The following is an 18,705-nucleotide window of genomic DNA, read 5'->3' as shown; positions in this document are numbered from 1 at the left end:
TCGAGGGCTATCTGTGTTAGCCGTCCCTAATTCAGTAGTGTAAGACTAGAGGGAAGGCAGCTAGTCATCATTACCCACCGCCAACTCTTGGGCTACTCTTTTACCAACGAATAATAGGATTGATCGTAACATTATAACGCCCCCACGGCTGAAAGGGCGAGCATGTTTGGTGCGACAGGGATTCGAACCCACAACCCTCAGATTACGAGTCAAGACGCCTTAACACACATAGCCATGACGGGCTATTTCTTTTAGTAACGTAGTAATCAACATTTTATTTATAAATTTAATTTCTCAGAAATAATTTAAATAAAATACTAAATATGATAATGGATTCAATGCTGATTTCTTGGGTACTTTAAAGCTAATTTCAATTTCATTGCTTATAATGTTTGAATTTTAAATATTTGTTTTCTATTCAAAATGAATGATTTATATTAATTTAAGTCAATACCTCTTATTTCATAAGAGCAAACGCTAGACTATTATTATTATTATTTATTGAACAGTTTAATTCGTTAATCACTATAACCGTCCGGCGATGGTTCAGCGGTAAGTCTACGGGTTTACAACGCTCAAATTAGGGGTTCGATTCTCATGGTAGACAGAGCAGGTGGCCTGATGCGGCTTTGCTAAGGAAAACACGCATAAATAGTGTATCCGCTGTATTCGTATCTTTACCGTATTCGGCTTTTATTACAAAGTTTAAAATCTAAGTATTTTATAAATCTCTTATTTTCTTAAATAACCAGTAATAAAGCCATATACAGGTATGTATTTACATAGATTATTTTCACCATATCTTTTAGCTTTGGGATAACGGCATCGTATTTTAAAAGATTCAGAATTTTTTTTTAAGATTAGCATATTAACAAAACGATTTGACGTTGTTAATTTCTAGTGATACGTTTTAAAATTTCAGCTTTAATTTTATCTTTTCCTGCATCGTTTATGTAGTATTTAACGGTTGTTGTTTTTTTACGTTTTATAATATCATACCTATCAGTTGTTGTTAATACATTGAATGTAAATTTATGTATCTTTTATGTTGCATTTTACTTCGTGGATATAAACTTAAGAAGTTGAAAAAAATATTTAAGTTTGAGTAACTTTACCCTATTTATGAAAATTAATTGAAAGAAATTGCATTTAATTAGGGTTATTCATTAAACTTAATATTCCTGGTATCTGCTGAAATACTTGCAATTATTTGTATATTCTATTTATTTTCTTGTGGTATGATCATTACTTATATTTCATTGTTTTTACAGTCAAGTGTCTTCCGCTTTTATTGATTTATTTTTATCTATTTCAGTAAATAGTATTTATAGGTTCTTAAATTCAGTGAGTTCCATGTAACATGGTGTTTTATTCTTTTATAAGTTTTCTATGCATTTCATTTTTATTTTGAATAAATTGCCGTAACCAACTTTTCACCTATGGTTTCAGTTGTTCCAGTTATTATTATTACATGTTTTCTATATGATTCGACCATATTTTCTAATATTGAAACAAAATTTTCATACGTCTCTCAAATATTTAACTCAATTTTGGATACTTAACTGTTTATTTAATGCATCATAATAAACTGAACGAGTATATAAATAAATTATTTCTATATATCACGAAAGAAAAATTTATTAGATATTTTAATATGATACACTTGACATAAAGCACAATATCTATAAAAAGGATGAACATTAAATTATTTTTCATTATATGTTTCTTTCATTTATTGTAAGATTTTTTGCTAGTATTTATTGTAAGACAAGTTTGCTACACTGTACTCAGTTTTTCATTACAAAATTGTATACACCACAAAATCTGCTTTCTATTCACAAACTGTTATGGAAGTAAAATCCTTCATACATTACGCTGATTGTAAACCACTATTAAAATAATAACAACAAATACCAGCAGAACAGTAACAGGTCGAATGATTTGTTTGTTTTAGAGTAAAACCACATTTGGCTATCTACTGGGTCCACTACGATAAGTCGAACTTCGGATTTTAGTGTTGTAAGGCCGAACGCTCACTGCTGTCCCTCCAAATGATCAAGTCAAATAACCAATTTTAAGATTCTGTGTTCTTATCGTAATAGGTGATCTTCAGTTCTTAACTATGATTGTGAAACTCCACGTGTCCACTTGTTTATTAACAACATAGCACTGTCGTAATTAGCTGGCCTCTTTAACAAATAATGTAGCAATAATCTAATTAAAGATGGTTTATATTAAAAACCAAATCATTTAAACCAAATTTATTGAGATTAAATTAAATGTTGTTTCATTGACTTTATATAGCATTAAAATCTCGAATAAAGCATATGTACAATTACGTTTGTTTTCATATTTTGTTTAAAAAACCTTTGTGCCACGCAAAGCGTTATAATAGGGAAACATACTATTCTTATTCTTCCTCTCTATTTAATTTTTCAAAAGTTCTCCCCAAATTTAGTATGTAGTCTTAATTTAAAATGTAGGTCAATATAAATATTAATTTTCTCTCTCCCTAGTTACCTACTGAACTGTGTCATTTCACTAGAATCTCACGTACACTTTTCCGTGAGGAAATTTCTGTAAAATTAGATATTTTGTATAGAAATAGACAGTTGAAAATATTTACTGGCAGAAAAAGTAATAATTTAAGACTACAATATCGTTTACTTTGTAGCGGCAGTCATAGGGGAAACACTTGCATATTAAGAAGAATGATATTGATGTTTTTCGTGTGTACTGCTACGTTTTCTCATTCTTGGCTATAATTAAAGAAAATATATGATGATCCCATTTATATTATACACACTTATTGTCCGAGAGCTTTCCAATCGAGACAAGAAATACAGTGATTGATGATTGGATGAGTAAAGGTTGTTTTATTATGCTTATTTTTGTTTGAACTTATAATTCATATTTTATTTTGCAATACATTTTCCTCTGAACTTTTTGTTACAGGTAACCGATTACTCTTAAAGGGCAATCAAAGTACCCGAGAATACCAACGTGTATATTGATAACGTTATTTCAGTCAGCGTTTTAAAGTTAAAACATTAGTTTGGTGTACTTTTTTTCTAAATCCTTATCTCATATATTCTGGATTTTAGCAGTAAAAATGCAATATGTTTGAATGCAAGCAGATTGGATAATAACTTATACCAGTTTCTTAACTGTTTTATTTTTGGCTCCATACAAATTTAGTGGATGAGTACATTATATTAACACAATTTTATAGCCTTATCATGTTGTTACTTTTACATTACATCACCTAGTCATGCTCTATTTAACAACAACTAGTATTCAAAACACTCTACTGCCTTTTTACATTGCAAAATACTCCATCGTAAGACATTCATGATTGCAGTATCACCCACCGCCAACTCTTGGGCTATCCTTTTCCCAACGAATAATGGGATTGCCCGTCACTTTATAACGCCTCACGGCTGAAAAGTGGGATGTTTGGTGTAACTGAAACATGGTTAAACATAGATTATTTTGATGACAGAAGTTTCTTTGAACTACAGGATATTTAATAGAGATAGTACTAGAGAGGTGATAGGAGTGGCATTATATGTAAAATGTGAGTTACATCCTGTTGAAGTTAAGGATTATTAATGTTAACTGCAAGGAGATTGAATCCATTTGAGTTTCTACGAGTGGTTATAAGGAAGTAAAGCTCTTAGCAATAATTTCTTATAGATCTTCAAGTGAAATTAATGAGAAACTTCACAATGAGAATAAAATTTCAGTTGTTAATGGCTCCTCAGTGGCAGAGCGGTATGTCTGCTATAAACCAGGTTTGGATATCGTGGTAGACAGAGCACAGATAGCCCGTTGTGTTGCTTTGTGCTTAACGTCAAGAAAACAAATAAGCTCAGTGGAAACTTATAGTAAAGAAAATACAAATATATTTTCTAAAGAAGTATTTAGAAAGTTGTTGAACTGAAATACAAATCAATCATTCCATGTTTCAATCCAAGAGACGTATGATAAGATATGTGTGTGTGTTTCTTATAACAAAGCCACATAGGGCTATCTGCTCAGCCCACCGAGGGAAATCGAACCCCTGATTTTAACGTTGTAAATCCGGAGACATACCGCTGTATTACCGGGGGGCATGATAAGATATATTGATTCGTTCGTAATCTAGATTAATATGTTATTGCCTGGCATAGCCAGGTGGTTAAGGCACTCGACTCGTAATCCGAGGGTCGAGGGTTCGAATCACACAAACATGCTCGCCTTTTCAGCTGTGGGGATTATAATGTGACGGTCAGTCCCACTATTCGTTGGTAAAAGAGCAGCTCCAGAGTTGGCGGTGAGTGTGATGACTAGCTGCCTTCTCTCTAGTCTTACACTGCTAAATTAGAGACGGCTAGCTCAGATAGCCCTCGAGTAGCTTTGCGCGAAATTCAAAACACACCTATGTTATTTGATCCCAGCATGGCTCGGCGGTTAAGACACTCGACTCCAAACATGCTCGCTCTTTGAACCATGAGGGCGTTAAAATGTGACGATCAATCCCACTATTCGTTGGTAAAAGAGCAGTCCAAGTGTTAACGGTTGTGGCGATGACTAGCTGTTTTCCCTCTAGTCTTATGCTGCTAAATGAGGGACAGATAGCGCAGATAGCCCGCGTGCAGTTTTGCGCGTAGTTAAAAACAAACAAACAAACCTATGTTATTATTAATACGTTTGATAGATTGAACTGGAAAAAAAATCAAAGATATTTATTACAAAATGCATGCAGAAGACACATTTATTGTTTCCAACGAGAAAGAACATGGATAAATAATTTTGAATTATCTAAATAGTAGACACAAAAACAGAAGATATACATCACGAAAATATAAATTACCATATCGAGGTTTATTCGTTGAAAATAAAACTGGAACTTTTAAATGTTGAAAGATACCATAGAAATAATTTTTTGTCTTGTATTTGATCTGTGATATTTTTATCCCGGTCTTATGTAAAATTTATATAATTAGAATTCTAGCGGATAAAGCTAATGCGATAAACAGTGCCTTTATGGGTTTAATAAAATAATTTAATGACATTAAAAAGTTTGATATAGAATGGATCTTCACGCAAATTTATAAATAAAGTTATTATAAATTATTTGGGTACACAATATATATATATATATGTCCCTAAATATATATATTAAAAAACAGAAGATGCATTTTCTTATCATCAAAATGACAATAGTCGTTTAAAAGTTAAAAGATATTGCTCAAATACTAAGAATAGCGTATCCAAATGTACAGTTAATGTATGTACAAAGAACTTCATATGTAATTAAACTTTGTCTTGTATGAAAAACAAAATACCAAACTGGCTAAATTTTAAGATTGTTGCTCTCCAGTGGCACAGCTGTATGACTGTGCACTCACTGATAGAAACCGAGTTTCCATACCCGTTAGGGGAAGAGCGCAGATATCCCTTTGTGTAGTATCGTTCTTACTTCCAAAGAAAGAAACAAATCCAAGACTGTTAATTAATATAAATATCAAATATGTCATCATAGTTCTATATTAGAACTATAGAATCAATAAATAAAGAGCACACTGATTTAATTAACATCGATAAAGAAACAGATTTAAAATATCTCTTATAATCGTCAAAACGCTTTATGAATACACAATACAGCAAGTTTCACGTTGCTACACACTTTACAATGTTCTATGTGTAGAATATGTCAGATGTGCGAAAAAGGAACTCTTGATCTAAGTAATTTTTTTTTATCAAACAAAACACAGATTTTTGTGGTACAATGTCATTTCCTTTAATAAAGTTATCACAATTATTATAATAATTAAACATTTTCAGGGAAATCTGAGAAATCTAGAGACATGTGATAATCCATTATTGTGAGTATGTAATGAAATATGAAATTCTACCACTATGTTATTCAGTAAACAAATGTCGTTAAAGAAGTAATCAGACGGCCTGTTATATGATCTGACTTGCACACTTCAGTGGTATCTAAAATGAAGCAGATATAATTTGTTCTCAGTTAGCAGTATAAACAATGATAGAGGACTCTATATTAACAGTAAGCATGCCAGGGTCCCAACAAAGACATTCAAATACACCCATAATGTTGAGAGCACTAGACTGATTAAAAGCAGTCCAAGCTGTTGCAAAATTACATAAGATGTGTTCGGTAGAATGTGAATCTATTTTCAGACCAGTAATGCGCCTGAATGAAGAATTGGATAGACAGAACATCGGCGAAAACAAACTATTTTACACTATGAACTCGAAACAATCAGCTTAAAGCTGGTACAGAACGGTACCACGTGTTATATCGCTGTGTTTGCTTTCGTTCCGGTATATTATACCATCGTACACATATTATGAACCGTGAGATCTGTCCGAACATTTGTCTGTCTTCAGTTTGAAAAGCTACACACGCAAGCAAAGTTCAAGATTCATTTTTGAAATGACCAGTAAATAGTTATGAATAATGTTAATACCAAATGTTATTTCCCATGGAGGATATTCTACACGAATGTTTTAGGAATAAAGCACACTATCATTCACACTTTAAATTATGACGTCACTTAGAGATATATAGATTTACAGCATGTTATTCTTGAGTGCTTTTTAACATGGCTGAAATGCTCAAAAACTACTCTACGCAGTGGGTGGTATAAGCAGCTCATAGCTTTTGAATCTCATTTTTCAAAATTCCATTAAATAATTTAAATTCATAGGTTAATTTAAACTCTTTCCATCACTGGGGACGGGTGCATCTGTTTGTAGCTAGAATATAGTAAACATTGGTCATATCTTAATTACTTTGGATGGTGTATTTACTTTTTGTGGTGTGGTTGCTAAAGTATATTTTTATTGTTATTAAATTCAATCAAAAAGGGTAAAGTGGTAATTACGATACTATCTATACACCACACTATATTGACTACATTAGGATATTTCAAATAATTTTACCCCAAAAAGTTTCTATTTAAAATGTTAACATTATATTTCCTGTTATGATTTACTCTCTTTAATATAGTTTATATTAAAATGTTGTTATATCCCTGATTTCACATATTTGAAAAATCTCCACAACACAAGTTCAATAACCAATAACAAAGTGGACAGAGTGTTTCCGATTAACAGAAACATACATGCCCCAAACAGATCATCCACCTGCAGAGGGCGTATTGTTGTTTCTTGGTTGTTGCCAGAGGTATTTCTACGTAAGGTTTCCTTGACATCTCTTTTCCATTTTTGCATCAGTCCAGCTTGTACGATACGTCTTATTCTGAGTAAGCAATGAAAAAAGGTGTAAGCTGACGTATAGCATAAGGGAAGAAATCAGTGATAAAAATTTTAAATTTTCTAAGTTTCCTGTGTTTTTTATATATATTAAACCTTTATAAAACATTTACCGTTATCAATTACTGAAAATATTTGTTTCCGTAAATTTAAATATTTTACTGTGATGTATAGAAGTCAGGTTATCGAGGATAGGTACGTAATTAAAGTTTAACTAATCAAGCTGACCACCCGCTAGTATAGCGGTATGTCTCTGGATTACAACGTTAAAATCAGGGGTTCAATTCCCCTCGGTGGGCTGAGTAGATAGTCCGATGTGGCATTGCTATAAGAAAAACACCCACACAACTAAACAAGTGGACCAACTCACTAAGATTGAATTTGTTGGCACAGTACAGTTGGAACTTTGGGAGGCCAAGGGCTTCTCCGTTACAAATAAAGTTCTTTTATGCAGAAATATATCTACAAAAAAGAGCATCTTTATATGTAGGTTTAATGGAATACTGATTTCCTTTTTTTTTGTGAATATTAAGATTGTATCAGTCAAGCACATACAATCAATTTTTTTAAGACCTCATGATGTTCAGTAAGGTATATCCTAATATGTATGTTTAATTACTTTTCATATTGTATACCCTTTATTACACCTGGATTTCTGTTATTTTAATGTTAAACTCGCTTAGCTTTGGGAAGTGGCAGCAAACAACAGGAAGAAACTTATGAATCAGAAAATATTGGAAAACTCGGAAAATGAAACAATTGAAATAAAAACACAGAAATAAAAATGAATCTGAGAAGCTAAATCTAAACTATTTGATTTTTAAAACTGTTGAACTGAATTTAGTTCTGTAAATGGCAACAGAAAAATAAATGTAAAAATTGGTGCATTGGGGTAGATATAGAAGTAATTAAGATAATGGAGATGCTTGACTGGTGCATTGAAACCGCTGTGAATCATGAGGAAAACTTACTATCCCACAGTGGAGCGTGAGCATTTTATACTAACAAAAAATATGTTTAAATTTTAAAATTTGAAATACGACAGCTTAGATTGAGCACACTTTATCTATCAAAAAACTCAATTGACTTTCAGCTGCATTTAACAATTATATGATTTTTTCGTGTATGTAACACAGCCATCGTACGTGAAATCCAAAGAAGCAACCAAAAATTTTTATGAGTTCAAACAATTTTCTAAGTATCATAAATCATGCACAAAAAAATGGACAGTTCTGGTGTAATACAAATGTAAAGCAGGATACCCAAGCATTATAAGGCTAAACTAGCTTTAGAATTATATAGACACAATTAATAATATTTCGTACAAACTACCTTTAAAATATTGGAGAATATTTTCTCAATGTCTTTCTACATAAGCTTTTCTTTGAAGTGAATTATTTACAAGGATCGGTGCACCAAGCATGGGAAGTCCATTATCTGAGAACCCTATGAATTGCTTATGATTAATAGGTATATACACAATACTATATAAAGTAATTTAAAGTAAGGATTGGATCCAGTATTAGGGAACAACAAGTTTATATGGATTGAAGTTTTGATTTTTATATGTGTCTCATTCAATCCAACTTGTCTTAATTATAATTACGTGAAGACCAACCCATTTCGGACAACAGAAAAGCCCCCACACACACACACTGGCACAGTGGCATGTCAACTGACTTACCACGCTAGAAACCGAGTTTCAGTGCCTTTTTAGGCAGGATACAGGTAGCCCATTGTGCAGCTTTGTGCTTAACTTCAAATAAACACAGCAAGAAACATTATTGTATCTCCGGTATCGTTTACTAATTATATAGTACTAATTAGAGTACCCGTCCAGTGGATAGGTGAAATAAAAACTTATTTGTAACAAAGGATAAGAAATTGTTCTTCTGTATTTTCCTTTAACATAAAAAATATTAAAAGTGTAATATAAATACATAGGCCCGGCATGGCCAGGTGGTTAAGGCACTCCATTCGTAATCTGAGGATTGTGGGATCGAATCCCCGTCACAACAAAACATACTCGCCTACGATCAATTCCACTATTTGTTTGTAAAAAGAGTAGTCCAAGAGTTGGCGGTGGGTGGTGAGGACTAGCTGCCTTTCCTCTAGTCTTACACTGCTAAATTAGAGAATGCTAGAGCAGATAGCCCTCGTGTAGCTTTGTTCGAAATTCAAAGAATAATAAGTAAAATTAATAACAAATATTTATTTGTATATAAACAACGAGAAAGAAACAACCAATTATTAAAGTTCCACAACCACAGAACTATCTACGAACGTAATTGCAAAGAATGTCATAATACCTACGTAGGTTAAACAGGAAAAAACTTAAAGAATCGAATTAAGAATCACACCAGATTATCCTGCTCCCCAAACATAATGAACAATATTGTACAGAAAACAAACATCAGATTTAAAAGCACAGATCTAGTCTTGTGTCGTTAAAGTAATGTTAAGCAAGTAAAAATAAAGTTTTAAGACTAAAAATAATTTCAATAAATTGTAATGAAACTGTGTGTATGCCAGGTAAGGTTTCTTCTAATTCATTGAGATTGCTTTTAATGTTTGTATTTAAATTATATGGTTTATACTTACATCTTGTCAAATGACTCCTTATATGGACATCCTTTCTGAAGAGCTATTCCAACAGTAACACTGCTGAAAGAATCTTTAGCTATAGAAAACTTATCTTCTCCCATCTTTGCTGCTTCAAACTCCATCTGGGCTCGGGCTTCGATAAAAGCATAATCACTATTAAGAGTCTTTAGTAAAGCTTCTTCGTGGGTGTTTTTCACAAACAGACTAGAGTCCTTTCGAAGTGGTTCACCAAGAATTCCATAAAGTGAATCTTTTGGGTCCTGTAGAATTTGTTGATAATAAGTTAGTAGTTGATTACATGAGTTCTTAAAAGTCGTACTTATGAAGAATACTATAGAAGTTGCTGTTTATTAATCTTTTTATATTTCTCGTTATGCAAAGTTCTTAAAACAAATGATAATGAGATAGGATGTTTGAGTGAATTACTAGACGTCAGCGCAACATGTTTACGCTTACCATTCAAAATTTTAGTCTTGAAAATAGCAGTTTAATAGTTATCCTAAGTCTATAGGATGATTCATAAAACTTTCACACTCTAGTTTATCATATCTAATAGACGGTATGACATAAGAAGGTGAAATTGCAGAAATGGATTAAGGATATCACTAGAATACAAATACCTCAGTTATCACATGTTGCCACCAGAGAATCTACTGTAACATAACATATAATAAATCCCATCAACTGTTCAAAATATGTTCTTCTAGCATCCATAATGCATTGTATCCACGTGAAAATAGACACCATAGTCACAACACGCTTTTCATCTGGCATGCTGGCCACTTCCCAAATAATTGTATCATTTAGTTTTTGGAATTGAACGAACAAACTTTTCATGGGAGTCACATGACTTCAAACAATCCCATAACTAGCAGTCAAGTGATTTCAAGTCCTATGAGTGAAGTGGTTATTCACGAGGAAAGTGACATGAAATGAAACTGTGCTAATATTTCTCCCGCAAGACACGTTTCACTTCGTTACTTATATGCCACGTTACCCATCGTGCATCATAACCATAATGTCTATCACATTTCTTTGCTGTAGTATGGGAATCACATTGCTTGTGAGTACATCAAGCAAGTTTGTAGTGCATGTGCTAATGGTTCTTCTAAAGGTACAAAACAATAATAATATCACCTTTGGACTCCCATTTTCAGCGTCATGAAGGTGTGTATGAAATGTTATACATGGATTATGAAAGTGTGTATGAAATGTTATACATGGATTATGAGTGTGTATGAAATGTTATACATGGATTATGAAGGCGTGTATGAAATGTTATATATGGATTATCTTATAACATGATAATATCAAGTCATCCCATAAGTAATGCCCGAAAATTTAATACAGAAAGTGTATCATCATTTCTGTCTTTGTAGAAGGCTTTAATGACTAAAATATGTAGTAGGACTCGTATAAAAATGTTCAGACAAATAAAAGGAACTAACCCAACTCCAATTTTTCAGATCATTAATCAAGTAAACGCTTATGAAGATGGATGTCTCTGAGGATCACATTAGGCATACAATGCTTTATGAGTTTAAAAGAGGCAATAATGCAACAGAAACTACACAAAACATTCAAGATGTTTATGGTGCGAAGTCTCTCAATGAAAGAAAATGTCGAAGGTGGTTTCGGAAGAACCAGTACAGATGCTAAATTTAACCCATTTAACAGTTCACTGTCATCTGCAATAACTTAGAAAGGTATCAAAACTTGGAAAATGGGTCTCCCATGGTTTGACAGAAACCATCTTTAAAGCAAAAGTAGACATTTGCACTTCTCTGCACTCTCGTGAACGTAACTCACCTTTTTTGGACATGTTAGTGACTAGAGATAAAAAATGTTAAGTGCTGCAGACAATGGCTCAGTACAGGTAAACTGGCTAAAGCATAGCCCAAAATGGACCTCCACCCTAGGAAAGTTTTGTTAAGGGTTTGGTTAGACATTGTTGGTGTGATCCACTTTGAATTGCTGCCACTCAACATAATGATTACATCAGACTTCTATTGTCAACAATTAGAGTGCTTGAAAGGTGTACTGAAAGAAAAGAGGCCTGCTTTGATCAATCGTAAAGGTGTTGTGTTACATCATGATAATGCACGGCCCCATACAGCAAGGATCATATCTGTAAAGATTGAAGAGCTAGATTGGGAAAAACTTCCACATCTCTAGACCTTGCCTCATTTGATTATCATCTGTTCCAAAGTTTTCAGAACTATCTTGATGGAAAAGAGTCTGGAACACATGAAGATATCAAAACTTCCCTCTCCACATTATTTTTTTCCAAACTGTACGAATTTTATAGAAGTGGCATTCAGAAGCTTGTGAATTGTTGGCAGGAAGTAATTAATAATAATGTAACATACATTATTGATAAAATAACAGTAAAAGAGTTTGAAATTCTTTCTTTTTTCTGAACCTAAAATCGGACATTACTTAAGGAATGACCTGATACAGTTGTAGGTTTTGACACTTCTAGAAAAGGCAAAATGTGCTTCACCACTTAAAAGAATAGTACAAATAGTAATAACAGCCCCTGGTAAAGTTTTTTATAATGAAATCAAATAATCTCTATCTAATCCTCTATTTGATATTTTTAGCCATTATATTTATGTTCTTTTTTTTCGTATTCATTTTAAAAGGGTTCAGTGTGTGTCTAGGTTGTCTTTATAATGGTAAGATACTGGTTCGGATCTGTAAATTATGTTAATCTAGAAAACCTTGTAAGACATGTTATTTTGCAATATATTCTCTTAGTAGATGCAACAACAACAAATTTTAGGTGTTATAATTCAATAATTTATATAATATAATATACATGTAGATATATGTTTTAAGCATCACATGTACATATTCGCAATTTTAATGGAAAATCTTTAAAGGTTTATAAAATTAGATCTCATCAAAGTTTTTTGCGGATTTTCTACGCTGCATTCAGAACGATACGATTAACATTTGTGGTAAGTTCCTTTTTGTTATAAATTAATTTTGAATCATGACATCCATTGAGTGGTCTGTAAGTAAAACCTTCTTGACATTAAAGACATCATCAAATGCATAAATTAAGCTAAGAAGATAACCAGTAAAATAATATCGGGAAATGATTTATGTGGTTCTTACCAAAAGTCGACCTTCAAGAAACGATCCCTTAAACACACCACAGGTAAACCTTCCCTGTGACACCTCTCTTTCCAAAGCGTATATCGTATCAATCAGTTTACCTTTTGTCAATATAGTCATATGTGATTTCAAAGTGCCACCATAGGAAGCAACAAATACTATTGCAAATAGCCACCAAATGATCAAAAGTATTTTTACGCTACAAAACTTGACTGAAGGTATCCTTCCACCTGTAAAAAGTAAAATAAGTGAAATAAAGCAAGTATCAGAATGGATAAGACACTACGTGTTCTATTGTCATTAATTTTAATAAAGTGCTTAAGAATTCTTTAATTCAAATACTATAATATAACAAATTCGTTTAACGTTAAAAATTAAGGAGAAAATGGCATCGCATGTGTGGTATACGATATTACCATATGTTCTGTATATCATGTACTTTTCTACCATGTTTAGTAATGTAGAATATTTAGTGCAGTCGAGACGTAACAATTGGTCTTAGGTTTTTCGGTTCTAGGATGACCTTGTCTCTCTCTGATCTCTCCTACCTTTTCAACTACAAAATTTCAGTTGTGTCCATCAGTTGAAAATATCGGAATGCTATGAAAGAATGTTTAGTCACAAAGTAACGCGACTATGAGAGACAAAAAAATTGAGTTTTCACGTTGGTACAAGACCTCGTTTATTGGTAGGTTCTAGTTGTAACTGATTAGGTTGAAATTCTACTCGAGAGAAAAAATTCTGAATATCTAGCCTTTGATCCATTTGTCTACACGTTTGTTATTGTTGTCGTATCTCTAATGAAGAACTGCTCTCACTGTTTTTAAAACATGCTTAACCTATATTTCTCACACAACTTAAAGAAGTCGGTCGATTTTCCAGAGTCAGGTAACCCAATACGTAATAATACCAAACACATAAGCAGTAAGACTTTTGGAAATGTTTAGATTTTAGAGCCATAATCAAGAATAGTTTTATTACGTTTAATCTATAATTGTGTATACTTCCTTTGTTTTCTTAAACTCAAGGTACTAAAAAAAATTATTCACACCTTGAGAAACCAGAAATCCCCACAGATACCATAATGTAGCGGTCCAGAGGTTGCATCTCCAGGTTCCATTAGTACCGATTGTTAAACAAATCATCACTAAGCTTAGTGACAGAGCAACACACAGCCAAACCTAATAATAAAATGAAATATAAAACTATTTGCAAATTATGTAAGATTATAACAGCAATAAATTATTAGTCCTTTAACGTTACTTTTTGGACTTATGTCCTTCTCTTGCTAGCTAACACTTATTAAACAATAGTAAATTAGGTTGTCCAGAAATAAAGGACGGAATTTTTACGATGACATTTAGAAGCTGAACATTGAGTAACTTATCGTTGGTGTTGTTGGTTTCAAGGTATCGTTATGGTCTGCAGGTCCAACTATACTCAGAGGAAGTGTCACAACCCCTAAGTGGGTTCCGCATGAGCTGACTGAAGATCAACAAAATTGACGTTATGAGACCTGTCAAGGATGACGCTCTAGAAATTGGACGACTTGAGAATCGAGGTTATGCTTTGTCCATCTTATTCTCCAGACCTTTACCCTACAGATTTTTAATTTTTCAAGTACTTTGGCAACTTTAAAAGAAGTTTTCAGGGAGTTCATTGACCATAGAAACCCTGATTTCTACAGCAGAGGCACAAACAGCATCGTTACATGTTGGCAAAATTGTGTTGAAGTAAATGGTGCTTACTTTGATTAAAGCATGTTTCACAACACTGGTTTATACTTTTCCAAACTTTGCAGTTCAAAAAAGACATTTATTCCTGGACAACCTAATAATTAGTACTTTAACCCAGGGAGTCTCTAGTACCAATTAGATGATTGTAAATATATTTTAGTTTAATAAGAAACGATAATATTCAAGACAACTGTGATTTCAGTATTTCTCTCTTCTTGTGATAAAGTTACACCAAAACACATTACAACGGAGTAAATCAGATTTTCTTACATTATACTACATCAGTACACACAATTATCAAAAGTTAAGTATCTCATTATTCTTCAATTTTATCCGTTATTAGATCTTAAGTCTTGAACAAAAGGACTGTAGTGATGTCGTAATTGGCTCGAAAGAAATAGTTTATGAAATATTTACTCATGATAAACTATACAATTAAAACATTTAAATTAGTTTCGTAACTGGATTTTACTCAGTTAAATTTTTAACGTAACATAAATCACTTGAATAACTAAAGACTAAGAAAAGAATTAAATAACATGGTTAAAATTCAAGTTATGAAATCTGTTGATTGTGTGATGGTAGTTTACAGTCTTACAAATGTATTCTATTTCTTAATTCTGTCTAGAAAGAACATAGATCCACAAACATTAATTTACAATGTAAGAAAAAAGTCCAATTTCATTTCTCAATAATATTAGTATTTATTAATAGAGATAAATCGATATGATGTATTGTTTCACTTATTTACGACCTTAATAAGTTATGATTGCTGAGTCTTGGCATTAATGTTTTCCGTCCATAACTGGCTAGCCCAGCATGGCCAGGTGGTTAAGGCACTCGACTTCTCATCAAAGGGTCGCGGGTTCAAATCCCCCTCATACCAAACATGCTCGTCCTATCAGTCGTTGAGGCACCATAACGTGACGGTCAATCCCATTATTTGTTGGTAAAGGAGTAACCCAAGAGTTGGCGGTGGGTGGTGATGACTAGCTGCCTTCTCTCTTGTCTTGCACTGTAAAATTAGGGATGGCTAGCGCAGATAGCCTTCGTGTAGCTTTGCGCGAATTTCAAAACAAACCGAATGGTTGTTATTGTTTTTTTTTTCTGTAGTGATAATGGTAGGCCTTAACAAACCATAACATGTACGTTTTTGTTTTTTTTGCAGTTTATGCACAAAATTAGTAACAGATTTACTATTATGTATTTATTTTAATATCGATATTTGTTTCTGTTAAATATGTATTTAGAAACACGTATAACTTATATTGCTAAATGTGTATTGCGAAAGTCACGCCTGTTTATTAAATTTGTAGAAAATTATCGAGTGTAATAATCAACAATGTACTATATGTTTGCCAGTGTGCAATGCAGTGTAATGTACGATGATTACCAGTATTGTTGTTTTAGCTGAGGTTTTTAAAATCTCTCCTCTCTAGCTAATAAAAGGTAAACGACGCTACGCGAATATACAGTGTATATTGTTGGTTTGTTACAGTTGATACACTATAAACCTCGGAAGTTATAAATGTGATTAGCGCTCATTAATCGGGAAACTACAAATATTTAACCAGGAACATTTATAGATTTTGAACATTACAAACTGTTTAATTTCAGCAGATTACCATCGAACGTTAGTATTTTTACGAAGACCTTATATAAGTTCAACTGCGAAAAACTCGCACGTGATCAGCGAAGATCCAGCTAGCACTCCTATAGGTACAATTCACTATTTGAGTGAATTGTACCTATATCAATTCAAAATTAATTCGCTCGTCGTAAACCCTCGATAGGATATCAAGGAAGTCCTAGATTAGATAAAAGACTCAATATTCTTTATATGTTTGTACATAAATTATTTTGTAATAACGGTTATTATAAATTGTATTATTGTTTGCATATTAAAACTAAGAAATAAGATTGTGTGTATTAATCTTGGTAACAAATATAATAAATTTAACATATATCAACATTCAATAAACCTTTAACTCCAAATTACAGTTTAAATCAGTTTTGGGTTATTTCAAACTGTAATACGTAACATAATATATTGGAGATTGGTACAAGATAAATTATAACACGTAAGAAATTACACAATAACCTATCACCAGGACTATCAAAACCACGTTTTTTTGCTTTGTATGTTCTCAGACATGCCGCTGTGTCATTGGGGTTCACAATTGTGTAGTACTGGACTGGTATGATGAAGGAACGCTGAGAAAATCGAATTTTAATAACGGTTGAGAAGTAATGCAGGATTGTTCATAACTTTGTTACTGTTGGCGTATGTTTACTGATAAGGTTGACATATGAGAAATAAGTGAGCGTATTTTTCTAAATGTCCTTCGTAATTAGGATTAGAGAAAGTAATATGTGGAAGTAACTGAAGAAAGGTAGGTTAGTCTAAAAGATATAGGAATTCTGCTTGTGACAATACGCGTTTATAGTTGTTACGTAGGTATATTATATTTGTACACTGAAATACAAGTGGAGTGATACTGTAACAAACCTGAAACAGGTTAAATCACACTAATACGTTTCTTATCACTTGCAGGATAATTTGATGTTTATTATGTTGCGTTTTATCATTTAGTCTCTGGGCAAATATAAAATTCGTTAAAGTTATTTAATAATAATAAACACGTCTCAGTTGTCTTGAATCTACTCAAAAGAAAAAAAATTATGTTTTTTTTTCTTTTCTTGGGGGGGGGAGGTTTTCAAATCCCAATTTCTACGGCTGTCCGGTGACAGATTAAGTAAAGAAAACATAGTCGGGGGCTGGAGGTTGAGAAGAGAACACTGCTGAAGTGACTTGTCTAATGATTCTTCAGATAAAATATGTATAACAAGAAACTGCATGATTTGTACTCATACTGAATTAAAGAGTAAGTTTATTATTTCTGATCGGGACAAAAATTATATTAGACTAAATATTGAAACCTCTGATAACTCTATCTTTATAGACGCAAACCTGTTTCTTAATAGTGTCAGTTCACTATCAGGAATGTTTTAAACAGGTTTTACTTGCTGGTCAACAAACGAAGAGTTCTAAACATATGACGGTAGAAACAAATCTGTCGAACTAAAATGTCTTGTAAAATATTTCTGGAAGAACAAATGATGCTACATACACATGTTAAGAGTGGGAAGGCCCGGCATGGCCAAGCGTGTTAAGGCGTGCGACTCGTAATCTGAGGGTCGCGGGTTCGCATCCCCATCATGCCAAACATGCTCGTCCTTTCAGCCGTGAGGGCGTTATAATGTTACGGTCAATCCCACTATTCGTTGGTAAAAGAGTAGCCCAAGAGTTGGCGGTGGGTGGTGATGACTAGCTGCCTTCCTTCTAGTCTTACACTGCTAAATTAGGGACGGCTAGCACAGATAGCCCTCGTCTAGCTTTGGGCGAAATTCAAAACAACAATATTAAGGTGTCCCTCGCTAGCTAAGCGGCATGTCTGCATATTTATAACACTAAAAACTGGGTTTCGATATTTGTGCTGGACACAGCAGAGATAGTCCATAGTGTAGTTTTGCGTTTAACGACAAGCAAATAAGCAGCACTAAATATGTATATTGGAAGGTCAAAGGTCTGAGTCACAATATCCTAATGAACATGTTCTGCACGGTTATTTGATGGGGTATATAAGTTTAAAAGTCAATGCTGTTATTTGGTTAAATTAATCTCCCAGTCGGTCGGTTCTGCTATTTAGATTCTCTTCTCATGATTAGTATCTCAAAAATACAGATTGCTATATACGAGTCTTTGAGTCACTAACATGGACATTTAAATAGCTCACGTGTCACCAGGATTTCATCTTGTCATATTTTTATGAAAATTTAGTTTGCTTTTGTGTAATTTTGTTTTATTTTATAATTTGTGTTGAATTTCATTCATTGAGATGTATCGAACTTACCGTAAATCATTAGTTTTTGGAATAACTCTCCTGTTGACTGT

At 33.0% G+C, this 18,705-nt stretch overlaps 1 protein-coding gene across 1 annotated transcript; it reads right to left on the bottom strand.

The window, feature by feature from the left end:
* Positions 1-6,963: 6,963 nt before the first annotated feature.
* LOC143248300 (glutamate receptor ionotropic, delta-1-like) lies at positions 6,964-14,184 on the bottom strand. Its single transcript, XM_076496694.1, has 4 exons — positions 14,066-14,184; positions 13,015-13,244; positions 9,889-10,151; positions 6,964-7,273 (listed from the first exon to the last, which is right to left on the bottom strand). Exons 1-4 carry the CDS (start codon positions 14,157-14,159, stop codon positions 7,039-7,041), a joined length of 822 nt encoding a protein of 273 aa, XP_076352809.1. The 5' UTR covers positions 14,160-14,184; the 3' UTR covers positions 6,964-7,038.
* Between the last annotated feature and the right edge of the window lie 4,521 nt (positions 14,185-18,705).

The sequence above is a fragment of the Tachypleus tridentatus genome, chromosome 4 (genome assembly GCF_004210375.1).
Source record: "Tachypleus tridentatus isolate NWPU-2018 chromosome 4, ASM421037v1, whole genome shotgun sequence".
NCBI classification, from domain to species: Eukaryota; Metazoa; Arthropoda; class Merostomata; order Xiphosura; family Limulidae; genus Tachypleus; species Tachypleus tridentatus.
This window is presented reverse-complemented; position numbering and strand designations above follow the sequence as displayed.